This window comes from Bos indicus x Bos taurus, chromosome 25 (assembly GCF_003369695.1).
Source record: "Bos indicus x Bos taurus breed Angus x Brahman F1 hybrid chromosome 25, Bos_hybrid_MaternalHap_v2.0, whole genome shotgun sequence".
In the NCBI taxonomy this organism is placed as follows: Eukaryota; Metazoa; Chordata; class Mammalia; order Artiodactyla; family Bovidae; genus Bos; species Bos indicus x Bos taurus.
The window spans coordinates 3,639,927-3,655,071 of NC_040100.1; the positions used below are offsets into that span (position 1 = coordinate 3,639,927).

Consider the following 15,145-nt stretch of genomic DNA (forward strand, 5'->3'; position numbering starts at 1 on the left):
GTTAAAAGAGAAAGTGATACAGAAACACACAGTCAAGAAAAGCCAAGGCAACGCTGCCTATCAGATGAAGAAAACGGTGGAAGACTTCGGTTTTCGTTTTTCATTCGTCCAGTCATGTCCAACTCTGCGACCCCATGGAGAGTTAGGTTATCAGATGCCAACAATGCAGCCGGTGTGCCGTGGGCATGTGGGTAGGGACAAACAGGACCAGGGCGACAGGAAACAGGCCCACGAGGTGGAGAAAGATGGTCTTTTCAATAAACACTGCTGGGCCCCTCGGCCACCCATCTGGGAAAAGCCATGAGTCCGGACCCCTCCTTCACACCATACATAAAAATCCACTCCAGGAGCACTGCAGATCCACATAGGAAGGGCACAAGCTTCCAGAAGAAAACATGGGAAAACTCCTTAGTGGATCAAGGCCAACCAAGGATTTCTTAAAGACCCCATAGAAAGCACAGACCATGAAGATAAGACCAATATACTGAAGTATATGAAAATTAGGAACATCTATTCGTCACATCACACTATTGGATGAATGAAAACGTGAACCACCTCGTGGAAAAAGACCTGTGTCCTAGGATTTCCCCTGTTGTCCAGTGGTCAAGACCTCACCTCCAATACAGTGGGTGCAGGTTCGATCCCTGGTTGGGGAACTAAGATCCCTCATGCGTCTTGGCCAAAAAACCAGGACATAAAACAGAATGAATTATTATAACAAATTCCATAAAGACTTTAAAAATTGTCCACATTAAAAAAAAAAAAAGACCTGTGCTCCCAAGAAAGGGCTTGTATATATAAAGAGCACCTGCAAATCAATAAGCAAAAGACAGACAACTCAATGTAAAAACTGGCAAGATTCAACAAGAGGATGGCAAATAAGGACATCAAAGTTACCAATAACTTCTCAGCCTCTTAAACCATGGAGGAAGTGTGAATGAAAACTTCTACACACCCACCGGAAGAGTTAACATGTCAGAAAAGTTAAAATGGACAGACAATATTAAAAATACACAACCAGAGAGGACATAAATTATTAGTACAACCATTCTCAAACAGTTTGGCAGACTCTAGACACCTTTCTGACCCAGTAACGCCCTCGCGGGTATGCGGAGAAAAGATTGCAAGTTGGAATTCAGAGATCTTCCCCACTAGTAATCACCAAAACTGGGAAATAACTCAAATTCCAACGATGAGCTGGATAAACTGTGACAATGTCATAGGAGGGAACCCGTTCAGAGAGAAGGCACTAGAGTGACCAGGGCAGGATAAAGCTCACGACCTCACACAGACGGGAACACACTACATGCTTCCACAAACGTGAAGGGCGCCGAGACACAACTCGGAGAGCTGAAGGTCTCAGTCACAGTACGGGTCACCTTGGGACAGGGTGACGGGGCTGGACGCCTGGGTTTCTTCCTTAACCTGGTTCCATCAGTGAAAAAACTAACTGAACTGGACGTTTATGATCTCCGCCGATTTCTGTGTCCCTTAAGCCCCAATAGAAAAATATCCTTTAAAAAATGGAGGGCAGAGGGCAGATCTGAACACAAGTGTGCAAAGATGTTACACTCTGAGTAATTTCCATGGAACTCTGACATGGACAGAACTTGCAAAATCCAAAACAAATATATAAATAAAAATGAGCCCCAAAAGGAAAAGGAGAAGTGAAAGAAAAAATTTTTTCATACCTGCTACCTCTGCTAAGCCCCTGGCTCTCTGGCCAGAGAGCTCAGGTCTGGCCCCCAGATCCCATATTTCCCAGCTGTGTGACCTTGGGGAGGGGACACAACCTCTCTGAACCGAACTTTCCTCCAAAGTAAAACGGGGAGTCCCCTGTGGACTAGTGGCTCCAGGCGTTCACTGCCACGGCCTGGGTTCAATCCCCGGTCGGGACACAGATCCCGCAAGTTGTACAGTGTGTTAGTAATAATCATGCAAAGCTCTCCCCTTTAAAACATGAAATTAAAAATAAAGCGAACTGAAGGGCAGGCAAGAAAGGAAGGAATCTGTGACTGGGGCCATGCCTGTCTCCTCTATTTGGCGTCATTCCCCTTTCCTGGAGGAAGGTGACCCCAGACAGACCAGCAAGGCTAGGGTCAGAGCGAGCGGAGGGGTGGGGAGGGGGGCTTACCTTGCACATTCTCGCCCCTGTGACTGGCCCACAGGACCTGTGGCCACGATCGACGTCCCCAGGCTCCCATCCCTACAGTAACCGGCTGAGAATCGTGTTTCTCCTCTAACCTAAGCAGAGGCTCAGAAGCCACGAGATCAACCTGCCCCGCCCCCTCTAGGTGGGGAGCGGTCTGGCTGGGCCTGAGGGCTGGCCTGAGGGAGGCAGGAGGGGCTTTATTCATCCAGCTCCCTCCTCTCCAGCTGGAGCCCGCCACGACCCCCTGACGGTCAGATCCCGACGGGCACCTTTTAGTCACTCTAGACCTCCCAGCCCCTCCCCAGCAAGAGAAGGGTGATCTGGGTGTAACCCCAGCCCCTCCCCCAGCCCAGGACCTGCCCCCTACCCCCGGAGGCTAGGCCTTTGCCTAGGTCCCAGCAGACGCCAAAAGTAGAGGCCCAAATCTAAATAAAGGGAATCCCCAGGCAGCCCGGAGTGGTCAAGGCCTCAGCCCGGCCAATGATATGCAAATGCATCCACCCCAGCCTCGCCCCAGGGCTCCAGACGTTCCCAATTCGAAAGCAATTACAGAGGATTTCCCCATTGATTTCTCTTCCCCCGCCAACGGGGGTCCCAGCCAAGAGGAAGTAGAGGCAGGAATAGAGGGAGGGCGTTCTAGGAACCGTGGGGGCGTCTGTCCCAGCGGGGAAGGCGGAGAAAGAGAGGGACCCCAGGACAGGGGGGTGGCTCCCACAAAGACCGAGCAGGACAAATTCTGTCCCAGGCTCTTCCCTGGCCGTCAAGTGGTTAGGACTCCCGCGCTTCTCCAGCAGTAGGCAGGGATTCAGTATCAGGTTGGGGAACCGAGATCCCTCAAGCTGCACAGAACAGCGCTCCCACCACCAAAAAAAAAAAAAAAATATCCCCTCCCGGATGCTGGAAGGTCACAAAAATAACACTAACACGGTTTAAAAAGGGAACGTGTTGATCACTAGGGAGCGCTTGAGGGGCTTGGCTAGATTCTCAGGGCTGGTGTGGGGACCAAAACGCAAATGCAACCAGAGTACAACTCTTCACCCTTGAAATGTACACTCAGTTCTTGGAAGGGGGCGGCCAGGGTTAAATTCCCTGCAACCAGTTAGGACTCCTGCCTGGGAGACTGAGAAAGACAGCAAGGAAGACCCGAAGACTCCATCAGAAAGTTCCACAAAGGTCAACAAGTCCCACACTTGGATCCCAGTCCATCAGCTTGTTAGCATTGCTTCCTTTTTGTTTTTTTTTTTAAAGATGTACGCTTTCTAAAATATTTATTTCTGTGGCTGTTCCGGGACTTAGTTACCAGAATCGTCTATCTTCATTGTGCCATGCAGGATCTAGTCCCCTGACCGGGGATCAAACCCAGACCCCCTGCATTGGGAGCTCAGCGTGTTAACCAGTGGGCCACCAGGGAAGTCTGGAGCCCGTGTGCTTGACTATTCTGTGGTTCTAGAAGAGGTTAAGTACTTGTAAAAGGGAAGACTGAAAGTTCACATACAAAGGACAAGAATCAAAATAACATCACACCCTCAAAAAGCTGCACTGGAATTTAGGAGGTGGCATTGTAATTCCTTCAAATCATTTCCAAACTGCCAGTCAAGTGTGAAGGTAGAGTAAAGGCATTTTCAGGTATATGAGGCCTCAATAAAATGTGCGTTCCGTGTACCCTTTCATAGAATGCTACTGCAAGATACGCTCCAGCAAAACAAGGAAGTAAAGCAGAAAAAAGGGAGGGATGAAAATCAGGAAGCAGGAGATGCAACACAGCACAAAAGAACAATGAGTTTGAACAGACCTAAGCACCAGGCAAACCAGACTAGAGCAGGAAGAAAAAGTGCAGAAAGGAAATCCCCATGAAAAGAAAGAGGCAGTTCATCCAACAGATTTAACCAAATGAAAAGTACACCAAGAAATGAGAAGACAGAGATTCTAAGAAATCCTTGCAAATGAGGTGGGGGGGGGCAGATGCAATTAATAACTCAAGGAAATAAAGAAATGAATTTTATTATACCGCTTGACTCAAATATCAACAATATTTACAAACCCAAAGCCGTAATAATAACACTGCTGCTGCTGCTGCTAAGTCGCTTCAGTCGTGTCCGACTCTGTGCGACCAGACGGCAGCCCACTAGGCTCCCCCATCCCTGGGATTCTCCAGGCAGAATACTGGAGTGGGTTGCCTTTTCCTCCTCCAATGCATGAAAGTGAAAAGTGAAAGTGAAGTCGCTCAGTCATGTCCAAGTCCTAGCGACCCCTTGGACTGCAGCCTACCAGGCTCCTCCGTCCATGGGATTTTCCAGGCAGGAGTACTGGAGTGGGGTGCCATTGCCTTCTCCGAATAATAACACTGGTTTAAACAAAATTGTATTTCACAAATATTGGAAGGAGAAAGGAAGTGGAAATGGAGGCAGGGGAGAGGATGCAGCAACAAAACAATAAACATTTACTAAGTGCTTATTATTTCCCAGATACTGTTCTAATGCTTTACAGGTATTAACGATTCATGATGCAGATACTATTATTATCCTCATTTCACAGATGAGAAAACCAAGGCAGGAGAGGCAAAGAAACTTGACTTTGGTCTCATGCCAATATTAATAAATGGGAGTCTGAAAAGAAACTTTAGACAGTCTATGCAAAATCCTCATCTTCCATAGAAGTCAGTAAAGAATCTCAAACTCTAAAAAGTAACCGGCAGTAGAAGCAGGTTATTACACAGAAATATGGATGAAAAGGCCAAAAGAAACAGCCAAGAGAATTAAAAGGGGCACCAGGAACGGAGAGACAGGAGACAAGAGATTGCTGGTTCTCTTTATAATCCTAACAGCACTATATGACTTTTTTTTTTTTTTAATATTTATTTATTTGGCTGCACCAGGTCTTAGCTGCAGCTCTCAGGATCTTCGCTCTTCTCTGGGGCATGAGGGATCTTTCTAGTTTCGTCATGCCAATTCCTAGTTGCGCAACACAGGATCTTAGTTCCCTGAACAGGGATCAAACCCCGGCCCCCTGCATGGGGAGCACAAAGTCTTAGCCGCTGGACCACCACGGAAGTCCCCCCATCTGACTTTTAAAATGATACCTAACTTTACTCTAAAGTGTATACCGAGCATAATGCAGAAGCATATGCTTCTTACTGGGTGAATTTTATAGGATGCAAAGTATTCCTCAATACAAATACAGGAAAAAAAAAAAAGAACAATTTAAGATACATGCACAAGATACTACTACTGATTCACCAGAATGAATAGAATTTAAAGCAACTGACAATTTCACGGGCTGGGAAGACAGGGAATGGATTGTACAACGGTGCAACCACTGGAAAGCCCACCGATACAAAAGCTGAAGCTACACACTCTGACTCACCAATTCCAGTTCTAGATACTATATCTCTCTCTCTCTCTCTCTCTCTCTCCAAAGAAATGTGCACCTGTATGGGCTAAAAGGCCACGCTCATACCAGCACTATTCATAGTAAATCCTGCAAAGAAACTAAATGTCCATCAATGAAGGACCGAGTGAGCTTGGCTGTATTCACGTAGTGGAATACTATATAACAACCAGAAATCGATGACTGCCTCACGCTGCAGATATGGGCGAATCTTACACACCCAGTGTGAGTGAAAACAGCCAGAGATCAAGAAGGACAGGTCGCACGATTTCATTTACAGAAAGTTCAAACACAGGCAAAACCAAGGTACAGAAATGAGCCTGGGGGTGGGGGTGGGTAGTGACCGGAAGAGCGCAGAGGGAACCCTCTGGATATAGGAAATGTCATGACCTTGTGCTGGCTGGTGGTGACGTGGTGTGTTCTACACACCCATTTGTAGGATTTGTGAAAGGGCAACTACTGAACATTCGAGACTGAAGCGTTTTACAGAATGTTCACTACACCCAAAAATGAGAATAATAAAAATGATGGGTTCCAGATGGGACCCTGGAGTCTAAGGAGCCTATGGACCATCCAGAGGGGCCAACAGCACCCTAGAGGCCCTCGGAGAGGACCAGACTAGAGCCAGGGATTCACGGTGAATGACATATTTTAACTGCAGCAATCACTTCTACTGCCACTTCTGCAGAGGGCTATTTGTGTGCTAGGCACTTCAGGGCCACTAAATGAACCCATTTCATAGATAAGAAAACCGAGGTGTAGAGTCATCACCCAGCAAGGCGAGGAGGAAAACATCGAAACTCCAGCAATCCAACCTCAGTCCTAGGCCCTCCAGCCTTCAGCAGTTATCTGGAGATTGCAGACAGAGCCCCAGCTGGTGTATGGAGACCCAGCCCATACACAATTATTCATGACAAGTGTGCAAAGCAGGTTTTTCACTCTGGGCTGAGGGTCCATCTCTTCGTTACCTGGGATGCAGGCGGTAAATACATTTGCAGCCTGCAGAGGCAGTGAGCTTTTATGATCCCCACTAAATGGCCTTGACGTCCTCCAAAGTTAAATGCCAGGCCTCTGCGGGCAGCTGGTGCAACAAGGACCCTAGCCCTGGGGGGGCCCTGTTAGGGTCCCCCTTCCCCGAAGCCCCTGGGCAGGCCTAAGGCCTATGCCCTCCAAAGTTGGGCTGGGAAGTGAAGGACAGGGGAGGTTCATGACAGGACCCCATGTGACCAAAGAGAGGGCTTAAGGGACCTGGTGGCAGGTCACTAAGATCAGACTGGTCCACGCCAGGAACCAAGCATGCCCCGAGCTGGCCACGTTCAAATCAAGAAGGCTCCATCACCACCATCTCCTCAAATCCGCTCCTCCCCATTCCTGCAAAAGCAGCACCAACCAAAAACCCCGCCTGTTGTCCTCCTTATCAGCCCCTCCACATCTATCTCCAAGGCCCCACCCTCCCAAGGAACCACACCCCAGCCTTCCCCTCCAGCTCCCCTCCCGGGTCTCCAACATCATCCTGATAGCCTCCTCATCACTGACAAGTCCCCAGCTTCTCTCCCGTCTACCAGCCTCCAGCAATCCAGACTAACTTTGTTAAACACCTCCCTGGAAATAATTTCAAAGGAAAGTCTGAACTAGTACATCGAACAAACAGTCCAACTGCCCTATGACCTCCCTGAGGTTCAGCAACTGTGAACCGCTTTCTCACCCGACGTGTTATCTGAAGTCATCTGACTTATCATTGTCTGCCACATCTGAACATTTTAGATGGGTTTTTTTTTCCTCTTCCTGAGCCATTCCTGAGCCTAAGCTGCAGCCCTCACACCCCCTGCCCCTGAAAGTCTCTCGTCCGAAGAGCAAGGCTGCTCTTACATAATCACAGTACGACTTCATGAAACGTGATCCTGACTGGGTGCTATCGGCTAATCTACAGTTCATATTCCAATTTCGTCAATTGCCCCAGTGATGTCCTTTAGAGCAATTTCTTCCCGGATCCAAGATCCAATTGAGGGCCACACAGGGCCTCCTGCTGTCTGTTTTTTCGTCTCCTCTAACCAGGAACAGTCCTTAGCCTTCATCTTGCCTTCCACGACATGTTTTGTTTAAGAGTCCAGACTGGTTCCATAAAATGTCCCTCAATTTGAGTCACTCCCTCCATTTAAAACCCTCCACTGCCTTCTCACTCCTCACAGTTTGAAATTCCAAGACCTCATTACTGGCCTTCAGGGACCTGCAGGGTCCCATCTACTCCCCTTCCCCTCCTCTCATCCCCCCTCCCCACCCCACCAAGCTCCGGCTATTCTCAGGGCTCCAGCCAGTCACCACTTGGCCAAATAGAGACCCTCGGCATTTCCCTTCCTTCACAGCCTCTATCTCTCATTAAAATGACTTCCTTGCTGGACTTATGTTTACTGCCTGGCACACTCCCTGCACACTAAGACGGGAGATCCAGTGACAGCAAAGACTTCTGTGTTTGGTCACCACGGAGCCCCAGAGCTAGAGCAATGCCTGGCACGCAGGAGGCCCTTGGAAATCCCTCTGCAGAACAAATGAACAAGTGCGGAAAGAAGAAAGCGTGGGGTTGAGAGCTAAAGAACCAGGAGGCTCAGAGAGCAGGAGGGGAGGGCTGCAGAGGCCCTTCCAGATTCTAGAACCTCCCTCAGGCCTCCCTTGGGCCTCTGCCCAGAGGAGGATGCACCTAGCAAATCTCCCTTATCTTGGGGATCGCATCACTCCACCAGCCAGTCCCACTGATTAAGCTTTTTAAATCAATCCCAGTAGGCCGACAGGCTGGATTCCAGAGACAGAGCTGATCAGACCCTGGAGAAGGCCCACAGCCAGCTATTGTCCACCGGTCAGTCCAAAGTGCGGGACCTGATCCTGGATTCCTACCTTTACATTCACACAGCCTCCAGGGGCCAGGCCCGGGTGTCGGGGGCAGGGAGAATAAACATCCAAACACAAAATCCTGCTAACAGCTCTTTAATTGCAATGGTGAGGAGGACTGAATCCAGGCCTCCCAAACCCAGAGCAGAGGGGCTGGCGGACCAGGTGCTTGTCACTTACTTGTCCATTTCACCCACTGCTGTGACCATTTCAGGGCTCACACACCTCACAATACTCAAGCATATGGGGAAGAGAACTGGGACTCTTCATTCCAAGCCCCATCTATACCTGATTTCACCTCCTCCTGAGCAGAACAAGGAGTCACCCCTCTCCGCCCAGACCTCATCTCCTCCCTGAAGACCCTCACTCGCCACAATCCCTGTCACTACCTGCCTGAATGGGGTCCCAGCCACCACCACCTCCCCAGCCAGGGGGCCCTTACAGCTCTGAGCTCTCCCCACTGGGCCAGCTCCCTCTTGCCTTGGAAAGCTGGATCTACCCGGAGTTCCCGCCCACACTGGAGTCCAGAGGTAATTGGGCCTCTCTGGCTGTGTGACCCCGGGCAAATAGCTGAGCCTCTCCAGGCTTCCCAGTACAAAAATAAACAAATAAAGATGAGGCAGATAACACTGGCGAGACTTAGAGAGCTGACAGCCAAGAAGGTGATGCGCCCGTTGAAAGAGAAAATTTAGCACCTGCACCCCGCAAGAAGGGCGGGACGTTCCGGTGAAGGAATTTGTAATCCAGCCCCACCCCAAACAGTGAATGGGGAGCCGCTCCCCACCGCCTGGCTAATGGGATTAGCCCTGGGCTCGCTCTGGGCGTTGGCCTGGGGTCCCTAGGTTTCTGGGGTCCCTAGGTCTCAGTATGGCCACCGTACTGAGAAGGTGCAGGGAGCGAGAGCCAGTGCCAGCCAGCCTTCCCTCCGCGGCTGCACCGGCCTGAGCGGCGGCCTCCGCGCCCTGCCGGGGTAGCGCTTCCCGAGCCCGGCTCTGTTTCCTCCATGACCTCAGCCGCCGAGCACGCAGAACTCAGGCCGCTCCTAACTTACAAGGCGCCGGCACAGGCCTCTGCAGCCACCTCCCGCTGGACTTCCCCGTCCTGCCTGCCCCTTCACCAAGCCTCTTCGCCCCGTGCCTCAGTCTCCCCGTCTACCTAATGGGCACCCAACGGGTCTGGCTGCTGCTGGGCTCAGCGCGCCGGCCTGGTGTGCGCACGCAGGGGCCCCCTGGAGCAGCGGCTGTTTTCCCCCGGCTTCTGGTTAGAAGACTTGGCGGCTGCCGGGCCAGGCCTAGACAGGAGACCAGAGGCTTGCGGCGCCCTTTCCCAAGCCTCTTGGAAAGCGAGGGAAGGCCCCGCCCGTCAGAAAGACCCCGAGGTCTGATTGCAGCACCCTGCCACCTCCCCGAGCTGGGCCAAGAGACTCCCGGAGCGTACACACAAAAATGACCGCGGCTTCTGGGGGCGCGTGAAAAGGATAGCCCCGGTCCTTCCTCTGGCTAGGGTCTCCGGCACCCCTCCCTGGTCCGCAGTGCAGCACTTGGGAGAAAACCCTGGCCCTCATTGTGGCAGCTCTTGGGGGACACGCGCGCCCCAAGGCCACGACCCGTTTCTTTGCCCCCCCCAACACACACACGCCCCCCGCAGACAGGGATCTTTGCGCGCGCGCCCCTCCCCCGCCCGGTGCCTCACAAAGGCCCTTTGTCCCGCCGAGCCCTGGAACTCAGGTTCCTGAAAAGTTTCAAGAGAAAAATCAAAGAAAGAGGCAAAAAAAAAAAAAAAAGCGAGCGCAGCGAAGCGGGCAGGGTCGGTGGGGCAAGGCCACGGCGGCGGCTGCAGCCGGAGGTGTTCCTTCCAAGACCCCAAGGCCAAGGGAGCGTCAGGGGGTCCCGGAGAACTCACAAGAGTCCTAGACTACACTTGGTGGTGGGAGAGGTGGGTTGTTCTTTTTTTTTATTTAAAAGCCGAAGGTGGGACGCCAGGCACAGAGGCTGGAGGCAGCCGGAGAGCAGGGGCTGGGTTTCCCGCAGCAGCTAAAGGCAGGTCTGGGGTCCCGGTGTCAGGGAGTGCCCCCGCCAGACCGCAGCGGCCCAGGCAGGCTTCCCCCTCTCCCGCGCGGTCCCCACCGAGCCTGGGCAGCTCCGCTGGGGAAACGGCAGGATCCAGCGAGCTTTCTCCGCCCGCGCTTCCATGTCAGACTCAGGGTGTTCCCGCCGCGGATCGTGCCCGGCCGATCGGCTCCCGCGCCGCTTCCGTCCCCAAGCTTCGGGATGGCGGCCGCCCAGTGTCTGCATCCCTGCGGCGGGGCCCGCCGGCTTTGCTGCCGGAGAATAAGGGGTCTCCAGGGCCGTGGTGCTGCCTTCCTCCCGGGCTACGGGTCCTGCCACGGTTCCCCGGGGACGTGGGGTCTTCTCAAGGGCAGCCGGCCGCCCGCTGAAGGCCGAGTTCCCAGTGTTGGGGGTCTCTGTTCTCTTGCCCACCACCCACCCCCACACACACACCAGGCGCCGGGACTAGCTGGAGACCCCACACGAGACTAGAAGCTAAGGACCGACTCCGGACGCCCGGCGCCTGAAAGGACATTTGCCAAGAAAAGCATTGCAGCTCTGGTGCAGACGTCTCCAAAGGGTGTGGAGCGGGGTTTGTTCTTTTCTCGCCCAGATTTTGAAAACTCCAGCCCAGGCTCCAACTGCAGGAGCCCCGGGTTTGGAATCGCCCCTGGTGGCTCCCATTTCTGCCGACTGGAGCGCCTCGGGAGAGCCGGACGCGCCGGGGAAGGCTACAGAGTGGACCGCCCATGTCCGTCAGGGCTTCCAGACTGGCCTCTGCCCCCCGCGGAGAGACCCCCTGGGCCTGACCGTACCTCGCGGGCACCCAGTATATCGGTCGGGGGAGAAGGAGGGGCCGAATCCCCAGTGCGAACTCGGGGATGGGGGAACAGACCTGGTAGTTTCCCCGGGGCCGGCCTCCCCCGCAGGATCCCGAGGGGACAAGAGGGGGCGGGCACTGCGCAGGGCACTTACCCGGGTGCGGGTGCAGGTTGAGGCCGGCCATGTACTTTCCGGGCGGCAGCGGGCCGGGCAAGCCTGAAGCGGGCAGGCGTCCGGCCGTGGCCGCGCCCACGCGGTGGCTGTCCATGGCCAGGCCGGACAGCAGCGGCGGCGGGGGGCCGTGCACGGACCGCGGGGGCCCGAAGTCTCGGCCATCCATCCTCCGCGGGAGTGCCGCGGCCAGCCCCCCACCCGGCCCGCGGGCCTCGTTCAGTGGGACCTAAAAGTTCGGCGTCGGCGTAGTCCCAGAGTCCTCTGGCGGCGGGGGCTCCGCGGCGTGCATGGCGGCGGCGGCGGCCAGCGGGGCTTGCGCTCGGCTGCGGGCCCGCGGCCCGAGGCGCACGGCCGGCCGGCGGTGGGGCCCCTCCGGGCGGCCAGGCGGAGCGGCGCGAGGCGGCGCACAAGGCGTCTTGGCGGGGAGAGGAGACGGGCCGCGTTAGAAGCAGAAGGGAGGAGAAAAGAAAAGGAGGGGGGAAAAGAGAAACAAAGTTCAGAAAGTCGTCTTGCCGTTCGGGACCGGGGGCTGCCGAAGAGGCCAGAAATCAAACCAGGAGGAACCCCTTTTCCATAAAAAGTTCAATTCCATGCTCCTCCCTTCGGCGGCTTCAGGCTCCTGCGCACCCGGCTCAAAAAGTGGCCAGCCCGGACTCTGCTTCGGCTGCTCACGGGTGCTCCCGAAACTGAGGAAGGCCCCTCGGCCGCGCCCGGAGCGCCTCAATACAAACCTCCGAAGTGTGTTGGATTCCTGGGCGTCACATGCTCCAGGGTTTCAAATCGTGAAACCTTCCCGTGAGCGGTGCGAAATCTCTCCCTAAACACTATGTCACTATCTGATCCGAAAAGTTTAATATTTAACCTTTGGGGGCCCTTGTCTTCCTTTTCTGAGTTTGGCTTCCCTAAGCTCGCCCCGAGCCGCGGAATTAGTTTTTTTCACGACAGAGAGTACTAAGTGGGTTTCTCATTTTTAAAGAGATTCATCGCCCCCTCTCGCCACCCGCCTCGGGCCACTATGAGTCGTACAGTCTAAGTCCGAGGACCCGAGACGTGGCATTCTCGCCTGAGGACTGGAAAGAATCCTTCAAAACAAGCTTTGGTTTCATTTTCCAACGCCCTGGCCTGGGAATCTTGCGGCCCGAGGACGTGGCCTAGCGCGGGGGATTTGGGGGGCGTCAGAGAGGAAGGGAGGCACTCAGGGGTCTCGCTCCTACCCTAGCTTGCCCCCGACCCCAAAAATAACCTACAAAGAAAACCTTGGCGGCGCCGGCCGACCGAGGGGCGCCTCCCCCAGCGTTGGGCAAATCCCCGCGTAGTTCCAGTTTAAAGCTGTTTGTTTAAAAGATTTGCCGATTCCCGTGGGGGCGGGAGGGGGGTCTGGGAGTCAACCCTGCCCTCGCCCTCCGTCTGCCCGCGGCAGCTCGGATTCCTGATTGCAAGAGGCCGGGACGCTCCTAGAGCCGCCGATCTCGCCAAAGCCACCGGGCTCACGGCTAACCGCCCTGCGCCCCGCGACAGGCTGCCTCCCAGGCCCCGGACCTGCAGACCCTCTCAGCCACAACCCCCACCCCCACCCAGGGGTCCTCCAGACTCCCTCCCCAAGTTTGCTAAGGGTGCTTATTTTAACCCGGTCTTGGTTACAAACACCCGCTCCCTCCCTCGCTGCCTCCCATCAGGTTCTGGTTACCAGATCCGCGTTTACTTTGGAAAAAATCTAAGATCGCCACATCCGAAGATACATGTCTTAAGGAGGCGATGAGCTTTCCGTGATTTTTTAAAAATGTTCTTTGTGTAGCTTTCGTTTAAAAGCCAGCGCTTCGGGGCATACCCCAGCGCCCCACTTTGGGGAAGTCGGGGTGAAGCCCCCCGCAACACCCTTGCTCTGGTAGAGAAGCTCGTTCGGCCATCTGCGGGCTCTGCTGCGTTCTCCCTACTTTTCTCCCCCTCTTAAATGCAGTTAAAATGGCTGAATTCCGGCTTTTAATTAAAAACAGCCTATAATCGAAAACGTCTAGGCGTCCCTGGCTCCCCCGCCGCCTGCCGGGAACCGAGAAGAGAACCGACGCCCCTCGGCCGGGCTGGGCGGGCTAGAGCAAGGCTGGGGGCTCAGGCGGGTGCCCAAGGTTCAGGGACTCGCCCCCACCCCTCCCAGGGCGCCCCACCATGCCAGCCCTGGTTCCCCCCGATTCTGTTCTCCAGAGCTGGAGAGCTGCGGGAATCCCCGGCGCACCCCGAGGGAGAGGTGGGGTGGGGGCCATCTGGAGAAGTTTGGAGACCATCGTGCCCGGCCAGGGGGCAGGCGGACGGCCCGGCGGCGTACCTGGCGCGGCGGGGCTTCCAGATCCGGGCTCCGGCGACGGTGACTCCGGTGGCGGCCCCGGCTCCCGGCGCGGCTAGGCGCCCGTGCTGCCCGCCATCCTGCGGCCGCAGCTCCCCTTCGCCACCCGCAGCCGCCTCACACTTTTTGCCCGCCTTTCCTTTTTTTGGTAGAAAACCGCTCCCCGGGCCGAGCGCTCGGCGCGCCAACTCCTCCGCCCTCCCGCGGCCGGGCTCCCGCAGCCCCCGGAAAAGCCAGCTTTCCTCCCGCCGAGCTCCCCGCTTTTTAATAAAATCCAGGTAGCGCCGGTTTAAAGAATCCCAAATCTCCATATACAGCCCGGGATTGGAAAAGGTACATTACACAACCCCCCTTTCAAGTTCCTCTCGCTGGATCTAAAAAAAAAAAAAAAAACCAGCGGGGGGGGGAGGGGTGACTGGGGGAGGGGAACACTCTCCGGCAAAGAAACACGCATTGTTCCCGGGTGCCCGCCTCCCCGCAGGCCGGCCCCCGGCCGCCATCCATTGGCCGCGCGCGCCGCCCATCACGCGCATGTAAACACCCTGGCCCTCGGCCATTCCTATAAAACCAATTACGGACCTAGGGGCTCCAGCAGTTTCCAGGCTCCCCTCAGCGGGGCTGAATGATCAAAACTGGTGGTGAGAATTTTTCCGGGCCGTTTCTAGGCAGCCCTCCCCCTCCACCAGCTCGGACCCCCCCCTTTCCTCCTCCTCCCTTTTCCTCCCCCCTCCCCCAGCGTCTGGGCTGAGTGATCAGAATAGAGGAAGATGGTTGTCGCCGCAATCCTGGGCTTTGCAAGGCGCGGTTTAATGGGCCGCCTGTCAGCTTCCTGCTCGCGGGAGGAGGTGACAAGCCGAGCGAGCCGGCAAGGGCCGGGGGCCCGGCGGGCTGCGCCCCGCGCCCGGGGCCCCCCGGCTCCCCACCTCCCCCGAGGCGCGCCTTCTAGAACGCGCGGTGGAAGACGCCAAAACGGACAAGGGCGGCTTTTTCCCTCCTCCCCCCACCTCGCTTTAAAACAAAGCAGCGATTCATTCCCTCTCCCCGAACAGCGCGGTTGGGTGGGATGGGCTGGCGAGAAGGCCGTTTTCCTAGCCCTGGTCTGCGGGTTCCTCCCTGAAACGCGGTGTCAGATGGTTACTGATTAATATTTTGGAGAGGCCGCGGCGGCGGGCAGCGGGTGAGTTTCTAATCTTCTAAAAGGGGGTTCCTATAGAAACGCGGGCCAGGGCGCGCCCCCCGCTCGCCCCGGCCGGGATTGCGGCGCTTTGCCTCGCGCCCCTCCCCAAAGGCTCTCTTTGCGTGGGCGCTCTCCTCCCTTTCTCTCTCCCCCCGACCAAAAAA

General features: G+C 55.2%; 1 protein-coding gene across 7 annotated transcripts in view; it reads right to left on the reverse strand.

Annotated features, from left to right (window-relative positions):
* Window positions 1-14,185, reverse strand: part of TNRC18 (trinucleotide repeat containing 18) — an 84,232-nt gene extending 70,047 nt beyond the window's left edge. For 4 of the 7 annotated variants that reach the window (XM_027526985.1, XM_027526984.1, XM_027526986.1 and 1 more), the window contains exon 1: window positions 11,446-12,981. In XM_027526985.1, coding sequence (XP_027382786.1) covers window positions 11,446-11,632 — 187 coding nt within the window. In that variant the 5' untranslated portion in view covers window positions 11,633-12,981. Of the gene's footprint in view, window positions 1-11,445; window positions 12,982-13,786 lie in introns of those variants that run through there. The other 3 variants (XM_027526987.1, XM_027526982.1, XM_027526983.1) reach the window with 2 other exon arrangements.
* Window positions 14,186-15,145: the final 960 nt, after the last annotated feature.